The sequence below is a fragment of the Ovis aries genome, chromosome 17 (assembly GCF_016772045.2).
Source record: "Ovis aries strain OAR_USU_Benz2616 breed Rambouillet chromosome 17, ARS-UI_Ramb_v3.0, whole genome shotgun sequence".
NCBI lineage: Eukaryota > Metazoa > Chordata > Mammalia > Artiodactyla > Bovidae > Ovis > Ovis aries.
Window position 1 is genome coordinate 2,015,088 of NC_056070.1, and position 17,450 is coordinate 2,032,537.

The 17,450-nt window shown below is 39.1% G+C and overlaps 1 protein-coding gene and 1 long non-coding RNA gene across 2 annotated transcripts in view; one reads left to right on the plus strand and one right to left on the minus strand.

The window, feature by feature from the left end:
* TLL1 (tolloid like 1) overlaps positions 1-15,638 on the plus strand; it is a 389,207-nt gene extending 373,569 nt beyond the window's left edge. Inside the window, exon 20 of the mRNA XM_060400908.1 lies at positions 15,324-15,638. Coding sequence (XP_060256891.1) covers positions 15,324-15,430 — 107 coding nt within the window. The 3' untranslated portion in view covers positions 15,431-15,638. The remainder of the gene's footprint in view (positions 1-15,323) is intronic.
* Positions 3,572-17,450, minus strand: part of LOC132658028 (uncharacterized) — a 44,508-nt gene continuing 30,629 nt past the window's right edge. Inside the window, exons 2-3 of the long non-coding RNA XR_009596975.1 lie at positions 6,415-6,575; positions 3,572-6,310 (exon numbers count right to left, since the gene is read on the minus strand). This is a non-coding gene — a long non-coding RNA (uncharacterized LOC132658028). The remainder of the gene's footprint in view (positions 6,311-6,414; positions 6,576-17,450) is intronic.

A 17,450-nucleotide genomic window follows, 5' to 3' on the forward strand; every position in this document is an offset into this window, starting at 1 on the left:
AAGTCTATCAGTTTCCTGAGCATGCCTTTGCATGCAACATGTATATTCTATTTTTCTTGAGTCCTAAGAAAAATGGTTTGTGCATGTTTTAATTAAAATTATCATTATCTTTAATTCAGCCCTTGAAAAAAAGTAAAAGTAAAATGGAAAGTAATTCTTTTTCATAATGAAATTCTTTCAACTATGAATCTAAGCAAGATGATGAATATAACATTGAAATCTTAGCCCACTAAATATTTTTCTACAGGGAATTAAGATAATATGGTCAGCATAATTTCCTTAATATACTCTAGCTTTTGGTTCAACACAGGTAAGGAATTTGGAGAAACTTGAGGAATAAAGATTTAGTATGCTCTTAGACTATGTCTGAATTTGGTAATAAGGAGTTCATGATCTGAGCCGCAGTCAGCTCCTGGACTTGTTTTTGCTGACTGTATAGAGCTTCTCCATCTTTGGCTGCAAAGAATATAATCAATCTGATTTTGCTGTTGACCATCTGGTAGAGACCATGTGTAGAGTCTTCTCTTGTGTTGTTGGAAGAGGGTGTTTGCTATGACCAGTGCACTGCTAGACCATTCAGGTGTGACCTAAATCAAATTCCTTATGATTAAACAGTGGAAGTGGGAAATAAATTTAAGGGCCTAGATCTGATAGATAGAGTGCCTGATGAACTATGGAATGAGGTTCGTGACATTGTACAGGAGACAAGGATCAAGATCATCCCCATGGAAAAGAAATGCAAAAAAAGCAAAATGGCTGTGTGGGGAGGCCATACAAATAGCTGTGAAGAGAGGCAAAAAACAAAGGAGAAAAGGAAATATATAAGGATCTGAATGCAGAGTTCCAAAAACAGCAAGAAGAGATAAGAAAACCTTCCTCAGTGATTAATGCAAAGAAATAGAGGAAAAGAACAGAATGGGAAAGACTAGAGATCTCTTCAAGAAAATTAGAGATACCAAGGGAACATTTCATGCAAAGATGGGCTTGATAAAGGACAGAAATGGTATGGAACTAACGGAAGCAGAAGATATTAAGAAGAGGTGGCAAGAATACACAGAACAGTACAAAAAAGATCTTCACGACCCAGATAATCATGATGGTGTGATCACTCATCTAGAGCCAAACATCCTGGAATGTGAAGTCAAGTGGGCCTTAGAAAGCATCACTATGAACAAAGCTAGTGGAGGTGATGGAATTCCAGTTGAGCTATTTCAAATCCTGAAACATGATGCTGTGAAAGTGCTGCACACAATATGCCAGCAAACTTGGAAAACTCAGCAGTGGCCACAGGACTGGAAAAAGTTCAGTTTTCATTCTAATCCCAAAGAAAGGCAATGCCAAAGAATGCTCAAACTACCGCACAATTGCACTCGTCTCACATGCTAGTAAAGTAATGCTCAAAATTCTTCAAGCCAGGCTTCAGCAATACGTGAACCATGAACTCCCTGATGTTCAAGCTGGTTTTAGAAAAGGCAGAGGAACCAGATATCAAGTTGCCAACATCCTCTGGATCATGGAAAAAACAAGAGAGTTCCAGAAAAACATCTATTTCTGCTTTACTGACTATGCCAAAGCCTTTGACTATGTGGAACACAATGAACTGGAAAATTCTGAAAGAGATGGGAATACAGACCACCTGACCTGCCTTTGAGAAATCTGTATGCAGGTCAGGAAGCAACAGTTAGAACTGGACATGGAACAACAGACTGGTTTCAAATAGGAAAAGAAGTATGTCAAGGCTGTATATTGTCACCTTGCTTATTTAACTTCTATGCAGAGTACATCATGAGAAACGCTGGACTGGAAGAAACACAAGCTGGAATCAAGATTGCCAGGAGAAATATCAATAACCTCAGATATGCAGATGACACCACCCTTATGGCAGAAAGTGAAGAGGAACTAAAAAGCCTCTTGATGAAAGTGAAAGAGGAGAGTGAAAAAGTTGGCTTAAAGCTCAACATTCAGAAAACGAAGATCATGGCATCTGGTCCCATCACTTCATGGGAAATAGATGGGAAACAGTGGAAACAGTCTCAGACTTTATTTTTTGGGCTCCAAAATCGCTGCAGATGGTAATTGCATCCATGAAATTAAACGACGCTTACTCCTTGGAAGAAAAGTTATGACCAACCTAGATAGCATATTCAAAAGCAGAGACATTACTTTGCTGACTAAGGTCCGTCTAGTCAAGGCTATGGTTTTTCCAGTGGTCATGTATGGATGTGAGAGTTGGAATGTGAAGAAGGCTGAGTGCCAAAGAATTGATGCTTTTGAACTATGGTGTTGGAGAAGACTCTTGAGAGTCCCTGCAAGGAGATCCAACCAGTCCATTCTGAGGGAGATTAGCCCTGGGATTTCTTTGGAAGGACTGATGCTAAAGCTGAAACTCTAGTACTTTGGCCACCTCATGCGAAGAGTTGACTCATTGGAAAAGACTCTGATGCTGGGAGGGATTGGGGGCAGGAGGAGAAAGGGGCGACCGAGGATGAGATGGCTGGATGGCATCACGGACTCAATGGACGTGAGTGTGCGTGAACTCCGGGGGTTGGTGATGGACAGGGAGGCCTGGCGTGCTGCGATTCATGGGGTCGCAAAGAGTTGGACACGACTGAGCGACTGAAATGAACTGAACTGAACTAGACTATGTCGGTCCTATATCAACTATCTTAAGTAAACCTTCAGCAAGTGTTGTCCTGCAGTCTATTTACAGTGGAATCCTTTGACAAGTTTCTGAAATGCAGCTCTCATCCCTCGTTGATTATAGATATATCCATGTCATTTAAATTATAAATGCCCAGGTGGCAGTGTTGACATCTGTTTTAAAAATTGAGGAAACAGTATTGCCTTCCAATGTCCATCTCACATTGACATAGAGAGACTCCATGACAATTTGCAGGCTTCTGCAATGGAACTCTTTATTTTCAAGTGACTTTATTTTCCTAGACTCTGTTGTTATTAGGGTATATGGATGAGTTCAAAATCAAGATCTCTGTAATTGAGTAACACCATATCCAGAGTTACAAGCTTTGAAATCCATCACATTTCTTGGAGGAAATATTATTTCTCCAGAATAACAGGAATTTAGAAAAAAAAAATCATACTCTCTCCATGGTATCATGTCTCCATTCATTACTGGATAATATTGAAACAATTGACCCTGATATCTAACATCTTTGAGAGCTAGTTGGAAGAGCATCTTTTCACAACTGTTTCAAATATTGGCTGTTGCTTTTATCTTACTGCCAACAACAATCATGAAGGAGCTCCCAGAAGCTTTTCTATTGTCAGTTGTGACAACTCCTAGTAGCCAGTTTACATTAAGTTTATCTTTCTGGTAGCTCATATTCTTTAACAATGTCTAGGCAATGGCACCCCACTCCAGTACTCTTGCCTGAAAATTCCCATGGGAAGAGGAGCCTGGTAGGCTGCAGTCCATGGGATTGTGAAGAGTCAGACACAACTGAGTGACTTCACTTTCACTTTTCACTTTCATGCATTGGAGAAGGAAATGGCAACCCACTCCAGTGTTCTTGCCTGGAGAATCCCAGGGATTCTGGAGTGGGTTGCCATTTCCTTCTCCAATGCATGCATGCATGCTCAGTCACTCCAGTCCGTCTCTGTGTCACCCCATGGACAGCAGCACGCCAGGCTTCCCTGTCTATCACCAGCTCCCAGAGCCTGCTGAAACTCATGTCCATCCAGTCAGTGTTGCCATCCAACCATCCTATCCTCTGTTATCCCCTTCTCCTCCTGCCTTCAATCTTTCCCAGCATCAGGGTCTTTTCCAATGAGTCATTTCTTTGCATCAGGTGACCAAAGTATTGGAGCTTCAGCTTCAGCATCAGTTCTTCCAATAAATATTCAGGACTGATTTCCTTTAGGATTGCCTGGTTTGATCTCCTTATAGTCCAAGGGATTCTCAACGAGAGTCTTCTCCAACACCACTGTTCAAAAGGATCAATTCTTCAGTGCTCAGCTTTCTTTATAGTCCCACTCTCACATCCATACATGACTACTGGAAAAACCATAGCTTTGACTAGATGGACCTTTATTGGCAAAGTAATGTCTCTGCTTTTGATTTTGTTGTCTAGCTTGGTCATAATTTACTTCCAAGGAGCAAATGTATTTTAATTTCATGGCTGCAGTCACCATCTGCAGTGATTTTGAAGCCTAAGGAAATAAAGTCTGTCACTGTTTCCATTGTTTCCCTATCTATTTGCCATGAAGTGATGGGACCAGATGCCATGATCTTTGTTTTTGGAATGTTGAATTTTAAACAGATTTTTTCACTCTCCTCTTTCACTTTTGTCAAGAGGCTCTTTAGTTCCTCTTCACTTTTTGCCATAAGGGTGGTATCATTTGCATATCTGAGGTTGTTGATATTTCTCTTGGCAGTCTTGATTCCAGCTTGTGCTTCATCCAGACCAACATTTCTCATGATGTACTCCGCATATAAGTTAAATAAGCAGGGTGACAATATACAGCCTTGAGGTACTCCTTCCCCAATTTGGAACCAGTCTGTTGTTCCATGTCCAGTTCTAACTGTTGCTTCCTGACCTGCATACAGATTTCTCAAAGGCAGGTCAGGTAGTCTGGTATTCCGATCTCTTTAAGAATTTTCCACTGTTTGTTGTGCCCCACACAGTCAAAGGCTTTTATGTAGTCAGTAAAGCAGAAGTAGATGTTTCTCTCGAATTCTCTTGCTTTTTTTTTGATCCAACAGATGCTGGCAATTTGATCTTTGCTTCCTCCGCCTTTTCTAAATCATGCTTGAACATTTGGAAGTCCACATTTCATGTGCTGTTGAAGCCTAGCTTGGAGAATTTCGAGCATTACTTTGCTAGCGTGTGAGATGAGCGCAAGTGTACAGTAGTTTGAACATTCTTGAACATTCTTTGAACATTCCCAAAGAATGTTTGGGACTGGAATGAAAACTCACCTTTTCCAGTCCTGTGGCCACTGCTGAGTTCTCCAAATTTGCTGGCATACTGAGTGCATCACTTTAACAGCATCATCTTTTAGGACTTGAAATAACTAGAATCAAAAAAGATGTCTACCCAAAAATATGCCTTTTTGATCATATGGGACTGAAATGTAAAAGTAGGACATAAGAGATACCTGGAGTAACAGGAAACTTGGCCTTGGAGTAAAAAATGAAGAAGGGCAAAAGTTAACAGAATTTTCAAGAGAAGACTGTAGTCAAACACCCACTTCCAAGAATACAAGAGAAGGCTCTACACATGGATACCACCAGATGGTCAATACCAAAGTCAGATTGATCATATTCTTTGTAGTTGAAGATGGAGAAGCTCTATACAGTCAGCGAAAACAAGACCAGAAGCTGACTGTGGCTCTGATCAAAACTCCTTATTGCAAAATTCAGACTTAAGTTGAAGAAAGTAGGGAAACCCATACACTATTCAGGTATGACCTAAGTCAAATCCTTTATGATTATACGGCACAAGTATCAAATAGATTCAAGGGATTAGATCAGATAGACAGTGTGCCTGAAGAACTATGGACACAGGGTCATGACACTGACAAGAAGCAGTGATCAAGACCATTTCCAAGAAAAACAAATTTAAAAAGGCAAAATGTTTGTCTGAGGAGACTTTATAAACAGCTGAGAAAAGAAGAGAAGCAAAAAGCAAAGGAGAATAAGAAAGATATACCCATCTGAATGCAGAATTCCAAAGAATAGCAAGGAGAGATAAGAAAGGATGCTTGGGACTGGTGCACTGGGATGACTTGGAGGGATGGTATGGAGAGGGAGGTGGGGGGGTGGGGTTCAGGATGGGGAACACGCGTATGCCTGTGGCAGATTCATGTTGATGTGTGGCAGAAAAAATACAAGATTTTAAAGTAAAAAAAAATAAAAAATTTAAAAAAAAGCCTTCCTCAGTGATCAGTGCCAAGAAATAGAGGAAAACAATAGAATGGGAAGGACTAGAGATCTCTTCAAGAAAATTAGAGATACCAAGGAAACATTTGATGCAAAGCTGGGCACAGTAAAGGACAGAAATTGTATGGACCTAATAGAAGAAGATTGGAGAAGGCAATGGCACCCCACTCCAGTACTCTTGCCTGCAAAATCCCATGGATGGAGGAGCCTGGTAGGCTGCAGTCCATGGGATCGCAAAGAGTCGGACACGAGTGAGCGACTTCACTTTGACTTTTCACTTTCATGCATTGGAGAAGGAAATGGCAACCCATTCCAGTGTTCTTGCCTGGAGAATCCAAGGGACGGGGGAGCCTGGTGGGCTGCCATCTATGTGGTTGCACAGAGTCGGGCACGACTGAAGCGACTTAGCTGCAATAGAAGAAGATATTAAGAAGAGGTGGTAAGATTACACAGAATAACTATACAAAAAAGATCTTAATGACTCAGATAACCAGGATGGTGTGGTCACTCACCTAAAGGAAGACCTCCTGAAGTGTGAAGTCAAGTGGGCCTTAGGAAGCATCACAATGAACAAAGCTAGTGGAGCTGATAGTATTCTGTCCTCCTGGCTCTCAACAACTTCCTCAGGCAGCTGAGAAACTTACAGTCAAAGACCTCTACCATGCAGCTGTCCCTATAGAGAAACCCACAAACTTTAGTTAAAAACTTGCTCAACTGAGGATGAAAATAAGAACTGGCTGTTCTGCAGTGTGACCTTATATGCAACCTGATAAACCAAAGAAATGTAACATGGGACTAAAACAACTATGGAGCAACACCTTGATGAATTACAGTCTCAAAAATTACATTGACCCACCACACAATCATCACTAACAATTTTTATTTCAACAAACTGAACTCAAATTGGGAAATAAAGCTTTCAGAACAAAAGAAAAAAGGGATGACAGACTATCAGCCTCCAACCAATAACCCAGCCAGTTTTCAGTCAGTTCAGTTCAGTTCAGTCGCTCAGTCATGCCCGACTCTTTGCGACCCCATGAATCGCAGCACGCCAGGCCTCCCTGTCCATCACCAACTCCCGGAGTTTACCCAAACTCATCTCCATCGAGTCAGTGATGCCATCCAGCCATCTCATCCTCTGTCATCCCCTTCTCCTGCCCTCAATCCCTCCCAGCATCAGAGTCTTTTCCAATGAGTGAACTCTTCGCATGAGGTGGCCAAAGTACTGGAGTTTCAGGTTTAGCATCATTCCTTCCAAAGAAATCCCAGGGCTGATCTCCTTCAGAATGGACTGGTTGGATCTCCTTGCAGTCCAAGGGATTCTCAAGAGTCTTCTCCAACACCATAGTTCAAAAGCATCAATTCTTTGGCACTCAGCCTTCTTCATGGTCCAACTCTCACATCCATACATGACCACAGGAAAACCATAGCCTTGACTAGTCGGACTTTGTTGACAAAGTAATGTCTCTGCCTTTGAATATGCTATCTAGGTTGGTCATAACTTTTCTTCCAAGGAGTAAGCGTCTTTTAATTTCATGGCTGCAGTCACCATCTGCAGTGATTTTGGAGCCCCCCCAAAATAAAGTCTGACACTGTTTCTACTGTTTCCCCATCTATTTCCCATGAAGTGATGGGACCGAATGCCATGATCTTCGTTTTCTGAATGTTGAGCTTTAAGCCAACTTTTTCACTCTCCTCTTTCACTTTCATCAAGAGGCTTTTAGTTCCTCTTCACTTTCTGCCATAAGGGTGGTGTCATCTGCATATCTGAGGTGATTGATATTTTTCCTGGCAATCTTGATTCCAGCTTGTGCTTCTTCCAGCCCAGTGTTTTATGTACATACAAGACTTAAAATACTTATTTAATTGGGAATTAAAAGAAATCTCACCCTAAAAATGAGAGGATTCTTTTATTGAACAGGCAGTTAAGTCTCAAAAGCTGGCTTGATAAAAATATCTTTTCAGAATTCTGACATTAAGTAAAGCATTTTGGGGGGGAACTTGCTTTTGTTTTCCTATGCCTTTGAGGTGTATGCTCTACATGCTCATTTTAAGGTATTCTGTGTGTGTGTGTGTTTTGAAAACTTGATCTCTACCATGCTATTTTTGAGAGTAAACTCCCTGGATCTTATTTAGGTGTCATCCCTTCCCAATCTCTTATGGGGAATCCTCTTGCATCTTATTGATTTGACTCACTATTAATATATTTCATTAATGGCCAAATGATGTATCTTGTACATTGAAGCACAAGCTGGAATCAAGATTGCCAGGGGAAATATCAATAACCTCAGATATGCAGATGACACCACCTTTATGGCGGAAAGTGAAGAAGAACACTGTCAAGAGGCTATCTTGATAACAGTGAAAGAGAGTGAAAAAGTTGGCTTAAAGCTCAACATTCAGAAAACGAAGATCATGGCATCTGGTCCCATCACTTCATGGTAAATAGATGGAGAAACGGTGCAAACAGTGTCAGACTTTATTTTGGGGGACTCCAAAATCATTGCAGATGGTGACTGCAGCCATGAAATTAAAAGATGCTTACTCCTTGGAAGAAAAGTTATGACCTAGATAGCATATTAAAAAGCAGAGACATTACTTTGCCAACAAAGGTCCATCTAGTCAAAGCTATGGTTTTTCCAGTAGTCATGTATGGATGTGAGAGTTGGACTATAAAGAAAGCTTGATGCTTTTGAACTGTGGTGTTGGAGAAGACTCTTGAGAGTACTTTGGGCTGCAAGGAGATCAAACCAGTCAATCCTAAAGGAGATCAGTCCTGAATATTCATTGGAAGGACTGATGTTAAAGCTGAAACTCCAATACCTTGGCCACCTGATGCAAGGGGCTGATTCATTTGAAAAGACCCTGATGGTGGGAAAGATTGAAGGCAGGAGAAGAAGGGGATGACAGAGGATGAGATGGTTGAATTGCATCACTGACTGGATGGACATGAGTTTGAGTAAACTCTGGGAGTTGGTGATGGACAGAGAGTGCTGGCATGCTGCAGTCCATGGGATCACAAAGAATCGGACACGACTGAGAGACTGAACTGAAATTGAAGAAATGAATAAATTGGACAATTTCTTGAGTATTATTATTACAAATAGCTGTTTTATTGGTACCTATAAAAAAACAAAAATTAAATTAAAGGTGGAAAAAAGAAATACACCTAATGGTCAATCTAAGTCAGACATGACTTAGCAACTGAACAACAACAAAAATCTAAGAACTTCCTTAGTTTAAATCAAAGAAAAACATGTTTGGAAAGCCTTATTTGTGGCCTCTGCTTCCCTCAGAAAAACATTAGAATAACTGATATTAATAAGGAAAAAAAACTGTGAGAAAAGTTTAGATACTTTTTACAACAAGGAAAATTTAAAAGGACTTATCTCAAATTAATAAAGAAATCTTTAGATGGTTATTCAAAATGAAATAAAATAGACATTTATGTAATTAAAACATAAAGTTTTGATATTATACTACATAAGGTTAAATTGGCCACAAGGGACCCCATGATGGTGTTCATTATTAAAGGCCAAAATAGTCCACTCCATTTACTCCACTTTAAAAAATACATGTATTTAAAGAACTAAAAATACTTATATTGTGATATCTGATCAAAATTGAGGGCGGCAACATTTCAGCCAAAAGTTCTGAATCCCTTGGCTCAAATCCCCTCTGGGGATCCCAGAACCTTTTATGTAAAAATAGGTAAAATTGAAAGGGAATAAAAAGAAAGAAAAGCTTCTGGAACCCCTCCTTTTCTAGAATCCTATTTTGATTCTAATAAAGCTGAGGGTAAATGTTGATAGAATTGAGATGAAAGTGTAAAAATTGATATTTCAATTGGGCTTTATAAAAGATATCTGTTTTTATAATAGAGAAAAGTCAACATTGACTTTTCCATGCTAGATCTGTTTCTTTGGCCATTTTTGTTATTATAATCATACATGATGATTTTCCTCAGAGAATCCTGCCCCTCTCCCTGACTGTTAAGCTGAAATGCCTTTATTCAGAACCCTGTCCACCTATAGATGGCAAGAAGGAAGAAATAAACACTTTCCCCTGCCATTCTAGGAGTTAGTTGCAAGATTAAATGGAGTTTTTACTTTGTTTCCTAACCTCCCCCATCTCTGATCCATAAAAGGAACTGGCATCCAGACCACAAGATAGTTATTTTGAGACATTAGTTTGCTGTCTTCTCAGTCAGCAGCTTTCTGAATAAGTCATATTCTTTGCCTTGACACCTTCTCTCTAGGAATTATTGTCCTCTCATGTGGCAAGCAGAGAGAGCCTGGACCCAGTAACAATTTAATTATATTGCCGGGCAGGCCTGTTTCACTAAGGAATGCTTCCCCTCATGGTATTATAAGACAAGGCATATGAATCTGCCCTTCAGGAAATATTAGTTGAACCTAATAAAAGAAACGAATTGGGTTACTAATAGTAAAACATTAGTCATCTGAGCAAGCAACTTTAATGTATTCCAACTGTTCTTCATAAACTAGTAAGTTTATATTGAAATACTTGATTCAGAACTAGGTTTTTTAATATTTATTTGACTGTGACAGGCCTTACTTAAGGCATGAGAGATCTTTAGATATGCCATGCAGGATCATTAGTAGCAGCATGAAAACTCTCAGCTGTGGCATGTGATGTCTTAGTTGTGGCATGTGGGATCTAGCTCCCTTGACCAGGGATCAAACCTAAGCCCCCTGTGTTGGGAGCTCAGAGTCTTAGCCACTGGAAAACCAATGAAGTCACTTATGTTTTTCCTTTATTTTTAAGAGAAGCCATGAGATCTCTAGTTTTGCCTATGTACACATTAAATATACGTGTGTGTGTGATATCTCTCTCTATGGAAAGTATTAATCTAAATTGAATTTATAAACAACTCAATTTATTTATTATTTTTAATTGGAGGATAATTGCTTTATGATGTTGTGGTTTTCTGCCATACAAAAATGCAAATCAGACATATATATATATATATATATATCCCCTCCTTCTTGAGCGTGTTTCCAACCCACCGCCATGCCACCTGTCTAGGCTCTCACAGAGTACCAGACTGAACTGTGTTATATAGCAGCTTCTATTACATATGGTAGTATATATACGTCACTGCTTTTCAACTTGTTCTACCCTTTACTTCCTCCATTGTGTCCACAAGTGCATTTTCTATATCTGAATCGCTATTCCTGTCCTGCAAACAGGATTATCAGTACCATTTTTCTAGAGTCCATATATATGTGTTAATATACAATATTTGTTTTTGTCTTTCTGACATATTTCAATCTGTATAACAGGTTCTAGTTTCATCTACCTAAATTTAATGGACCGATTCATTCTTCTATACAGTTGAGTACTATTCTATTATATATGTGTACCACAACTTCTTTATCCATTTATCCGTCAGTAGACATCTAGGTTCCTTCTATGTCTTGGCTATTGTAAACAGAACTGCTATGGACACTGGAGTACATGTGTCTTTTGGATTATGGTTTTCTCAGGGCATATGCACAGTACTGGGATTGCTGATTCATATTGTAGTTTTATTCCTAGATTCTTAAGGAGTCTCCTTGCTGTTCTCTACAGTGGCTATATCAGTCTACATTCCCACCAACAGTGTTCCAGGGTTCCCTTTCTCCACACCCTCTCCAGCACTTATTATTTGAGGCCTTTTGATGACGGTTATTCTGACTGGTTTGAGGTGATACTTCACTGTAGTTTCAGTATGCGTTTCACTAGTAATCGGTGATGTGAAGCATCTTTCATGTGTTTATTGCCATCTGTCTGTCTTCTTTTTAGAAATGTCTGTTTAGGTTTTCTGCCCATTTTTTATTGGGCTATTTGTTTTCCTGATTTTGAGTTGTGTGAGAGGCTTATATATTATGGAGATTGATCCTTTGTCAGTTGCTTTGTTTGCAGTTATCTCCCATTCTGAGAGTTGTCTTTTAATCTTGTATACTGTTTATTTTGCTCTGCAAAACTTTTAAGTTTAACTAGGTCCCACTTGTTTCCTTCTGTTTTTATTTCCATTACTCTATGAGGTGGGTTAAAAAGAATCTTGCTGCAATTTATGTTAAGGGGTTTTCTCTCTATGTTTTTACCTAAGATTTTTATAGTTCCTGGTCTTACATTTAACTCTTTAATCCGCTTTGAGCTCATTTTTATGTATGGTGTTGGGAAGTGTCCAAATTTTATTCTTTTACATATATCTGTCCAGTTTCTGTGTAAAGAGGCTGCATTTTCTCCATTCTTGCCCTTTTGTCAAAACCCAGAGGTGCTTGAGTTTATCTCTGAGGCTTTCTATCTTGTTCCATTGGCCTATATTTTGCTTTTGTGACAATAACATACTGTTTTGATGACTGTAGCTTTGTAGTATAGTCTGAAATCAGGAAGCTTGATTCCTCCAATTCATTTTTCCTTCTCAAGATTGCATTGGGCTTTTGGGGTCTTTTCATTTCCATAAAAATTGTGAAATTATTTATTCTAGTTCTGCTAAAAATACATTGGAAATTTGATATTAATTGCACTGAATCTGTTGATTGTTTTGGGTATTATAGTCTTTTTCACAATACTGATTCTCCCAATTAAAGACTATGGTATACCTGCTCATCTGTTTGTGTTATGTTTGATTTCTTTTATCAATGTATTATAGTTTTCTGCATACAGATCTTTTGTCTCTTTAGGTAGGCTTATTCCTAGGTATTTTATTGTTTTTTCTGCAATGGTGAATTAGATTGCTTCCTTAATTTTTCTTTCTGATTTTTCATGTTAGTGTATAAGAATTCAAGGGATTTCTGTGTATTAATTTTGTATCCTGCAAATTTACTAAAGTCATTGATAAGCTTTAGTAATTTTCTAGTGACATCTTTATGATGTATAGCTTATGTCATCTGCAAACAGTGAGTGTTTTAATTCTTTTCAATCTGGATTCCTTTCATTTTATTTTTCTTCTCTGATTGCCATGGCTAGTGCTTCCAAATTATATTGAATAATATTGATAAGAGTGGGTTCCTTCATCTTCTTCCTGATCTTAGAAAAGAATACTTTCATTTTTTCACCATTAAGAATTTTCTCTGGAAAGGTTTTCTGTTTGTTTGTTTGTTTGTTTAATCATAAACGGGTGTTGAAGATTTTTGAAAACTGTTTCTATGTCTATCTAGATTATCATACGGGTTTTTTATCTTTCAAATTGTTAAGGTGGTGTATCACATTAATTGATTTGTGTGTATTGAAGGATCCTTGCATCACGGGGATATATCCCACTTGATCATGGTCGATCCTTTCAATTTGCTGTTTTATTCTGTTTGCTTGTATTTGGTTGAGGATTTTTGCATTTATGATCATTAGTGATATTGGCTTGGAATTTTCTTTTTTTGTGATATCTTTGATTGGTTTTGCTGTCAGGGTAATGATGGCCTCAGAAAAACATTCCCTCAGTGGGAATGTTCTGCCCTCTGTAATTTTTTGAACAGTATGAGCAGACATGTGTGAGCTCTTCTCTAATCATTTGATAGAATTCACTTGTGAAAGAATGTGGCTCTGGGATTTTGTTTCTCAGAAGAATTTTGATGACAGTTTTTATTTCAAGGCTTGTGATTGGCCTGCTCATATTTTGTAATTCTTCCTAGTTCAGACTCAGATAGATACTTTTCTAAGAATTTGTCCATTTCTTCCAAGTTGTCCATTTTATTGCATATTATCTCATATATTCATATAAGTATAGTTATCCATTGTAGTCTATTATGATCACAATAAACTGTGGAAAATTCTGAGAGAGATGGGAATACCAGACCACCTGACCTGCCTCTTGAGAAATCTGTATGCAAGTCAGGAAGCAACAGTTAGAATTAGACATGGAACAACAGACTGGTTCCAAATAGGAAAAGGAGTACGTCAAGGCTGTATATTGTCACCCTGCTTATTTAACTTCCATGCAGAGTACATCATGAGAAACGCTGGACTGGAAGAAACACAAGCTGGAATCAAGATTGCCGGGAGAAATATCAATCACCTCAGATATGCAGATGACACCACCCTCATGGCAGAAAGTGAAGAGGAACTAAAAAGCCTCTTGATGAAAGTGAAAGTGGAGAGCGAAAAGTTGGCTTAAAGCTCAACATTCAGAAAATGAAGATCATGGCATCCAGTCCCATCACTTCATGGGAAATAGATGGGGAAACAGTGGAAACAGTGTCAGACTTTATTTGGGGGGGCTCCAAAATCACTGCAGATGGTGACTGCAGCCGTGAAATTAAAAGACGCTTACTCCTTGGAAGAAAAGTTATGACCAATCTAGATAGCATATTCAAAAGCAGAGACATTACTTTGCCAACTAAGGTCCATCTAGTCAAGGCAGGGGTCGCAAAGAGTCGGACACAACTGAGCGACTGAACTGAACTGATTATGATCCTTTGTATTTCTATGTTGTCTATTGTAACCTCTCCTTTTTCATTCTTTTATTAATTTTTTTTTTTCATGATGAATGTGGTTAATGGTTTCTCAGGTTTTTTTTTTTCTTCTTTATCTTCTCATGTTCAGTTCAGTTCAGTTCAGTTCAGTCACTCAGTCCCGTCTGACCCTTTGCGACCCCAAGGATGGCAGAACGCCAGGCCTCCCTGTCCATCACCAACTCCCAGAGTTTACCCAAATTCATGTCCATTGAGTCAGTGATGCCATCCAACCATCTCATCCTCTGTCGTCCCCTTCTCCTCCTGCCCTCAATCTTTCCCAGCATCAGGGTCTTTTCAAATGAGTCAGCTCTTTGCATCAGTTAGCCAAGTATAGGAAGTTCAGGTTCAGCATCAGTCCTTCCAATGAACACCCAGAATTGATCTCCTTTAGGATGGACTGGTTGGATCTCCTTGCAGGAGACAAGGGTTCAATCCCTGGCGTGGGGATATCCCATATGCTGCAAAGAAACTAAGTCCATGCTCCACAACTATTGAGCCTGTACTCTACAGAAAAGAAGCTGCAACTACTGAAGTCTGTACACTGTAAAGTCCATGCTCCACAACAAGAAAAGTCACTGCAATGAGAAGGCTGCACACTGCAATGAAGACCAACCACCACTCACCACTGCAACTAGAGTAAAGCCTATGGAGCAATGACAACCCAGCACAGCCAAGAATAAACTAAATAAATAAATCACATGATTTTTAAAATTAAATTCCATTTTATCTGATATGAGTTTGCTACTCCAGCTTTTTTTTAAATTTCCATTTGCATGGAATATCTCCTTGCATTCCCTCACTTTCAGTCTGAATGTGTCCCTAGGTCTGAGATGGGTCTTTTGTAGACAGCAAATATATAGGTCTTGTTTTTATATCCATTCAGCCACTATGTTTCGTTTGGTTGGAGCACTCAATTCATTTACATTTAAAGTAATTACTGATATGTATGATCCTGTTTTCAGTACTGTGGATGAAGCACAATCTGGAATCAAGATTGCCAGGAGAACTATCAATAACCTCAGATATGCAGATGATACCACCCTTATGGCAGAAACTGAAGAGAAACTAAAGAGCCTCTTGATGAATGTGAAAGAGGAGAGTAAAAAAAAAGCTGGCTTAAAACTCAACATTCGTGAGATGATTTGGGAGAATGGCATTCTAACATGTATACTATCATGTAAGAATTGAATCGCCAGTCTATGTCTGATGCAGGGTGCAGCATGCTTGGGGCTGGTGCATGGGGATGACCCAGAGAGATGTTGTGGGGAGGGAGGGGGGAGGGGGGGTTCATGTTTGGGAATGCATGTAAGAATTAAAGATTTTAAAATTAAAAATAAAATAAAATAAAATAATAAAATTTAAAAAAAAGAAATTCAGCATTTAAAAAACTAAAAAAAAAAAAAAACAAACCAAAAAAACTCAACATTCAAAGAACGATATTCATGGCATCCAGTCCCATCACTTCACGGCAAATAGATGGGGAAACAAGGGAAACAGCGACAGGCTTTACTTTCTTGGGCTCCAAAATCACTGCAGATGGTAACTGCAGCCATGAAATTAAGGCACTTGCTCCTTGGAAGAAAAACTATGAAAAACCTAAACAGCATAATCAAAAGCAGAGACATTCCTTTGCTGACAAAGGTCCGTCCATATAGTCAAAGTTATGGTTTTTACAGTAGTCATGTTATGGATGTGAAAGTTGGACCATAAAGAATGCTAAGCACCAAAGAATTGATGCTTTTGACCTATGGCACTGAGGAAGACTCTTAAGAGTCCCTTGCACTGCAAGGGGATCAAACCAGTCAATCCTAAAGGAGAGGTCAACCCTGAATATTTATTGGATGGACTAATGCTGAAGCTCCAATACTTTGACCACCTGATGCAAAGAGACAGCTCATTAGATAAGGCCCTGATACTGGGAAAGATTGAGGGCAGGAGGAGAAGGGGATGACAGAGGACAAGATGGTTGAATGGTATGAGTCTGAGCAAGCTCTGGGAGATCGTGATGGACAGTGAAGCCTGTCGTGCTGCAGTCCATGGACTCACGAAGAGTCTGACATGACTGAGTGAACAACAATTGGCATTTATTGTTTTGGGTTTTTTTGTAGGTCTTTTCTTTCCCTTGTGTTTCCTGCCTAGAGAAGTTCCTTTAGCATTTTTTTGTAAAGTTGGTTTGGTGGTGCTAAATTCTCTTAACTTTAGCTTATCTTCAAAGCTTTTGACTTCTCCATCGAACCTGAATCAGATCCTTGCTGGATAGTTATCTTGGTTGTAGATTTCTTCATTTCATCACTTTAAGTATATCCTGATACTTCTTTATGCATAACTGCAGAGTTTCTGATTAAAGATCAGCTATTAACCTCATAAGGATTCCCTTATAGATTTTTTTCTTGCTTTTCCCTTGATGTTGCTAGTATTTTTATTCTGTGTTTAATTTTTGCTAGTTTGATTAATATGTGTCTTGGTGTGTTTCTCCTGGGTTTAATCTGTGTGGTTCTGGACTTGGGTGACTACTTCCTTTCCCATGTTAGTAATGTTTCTTCACTATAATCTCTTCAACTATTTTCTCATGTGTTTTTTCCCTCTTCTGTAATCTTTATAATTTGAATGTTCATGTGCTTAAGGTTGTCTCAGACATCTCTGAGGGTTTCCCTGATAGCTCAGCTGGTAAAGAATATGCCTTCCATGAAGGAGACCCTGGTTTGATTCCTGGGTTGGGAAGATCCCTTGGAGAAGGGATAGGCTACCCACTCCAGCATTCTTGGGGTTCCCTGGTGGCTCAGCTGATAAAGAATCTGCCTGCAGTGCAGGAGACCTGGGTTTGATCCCTGGGTTGGGAATATCCCCTGAAGAAGGGAACAGCATTCTGGAGAATTCCATGGACTGTATAGTCCATGGGGTTAGAAAGAGTCAGACATGACTGACTTTCACATCACTTCAAAGGTCTCTCAAACTGTCTTCACAACTTTTTATTCTTTTTTCTTTATTCTGCTTCAGTTATTTCCACCTTTCTCTTCCAGCTCATTCATCTGTTTCTCTGCTTCAGTTATTCTGCTATTGATTCCTTCTAGTGTAGTTTTATTTTAGTT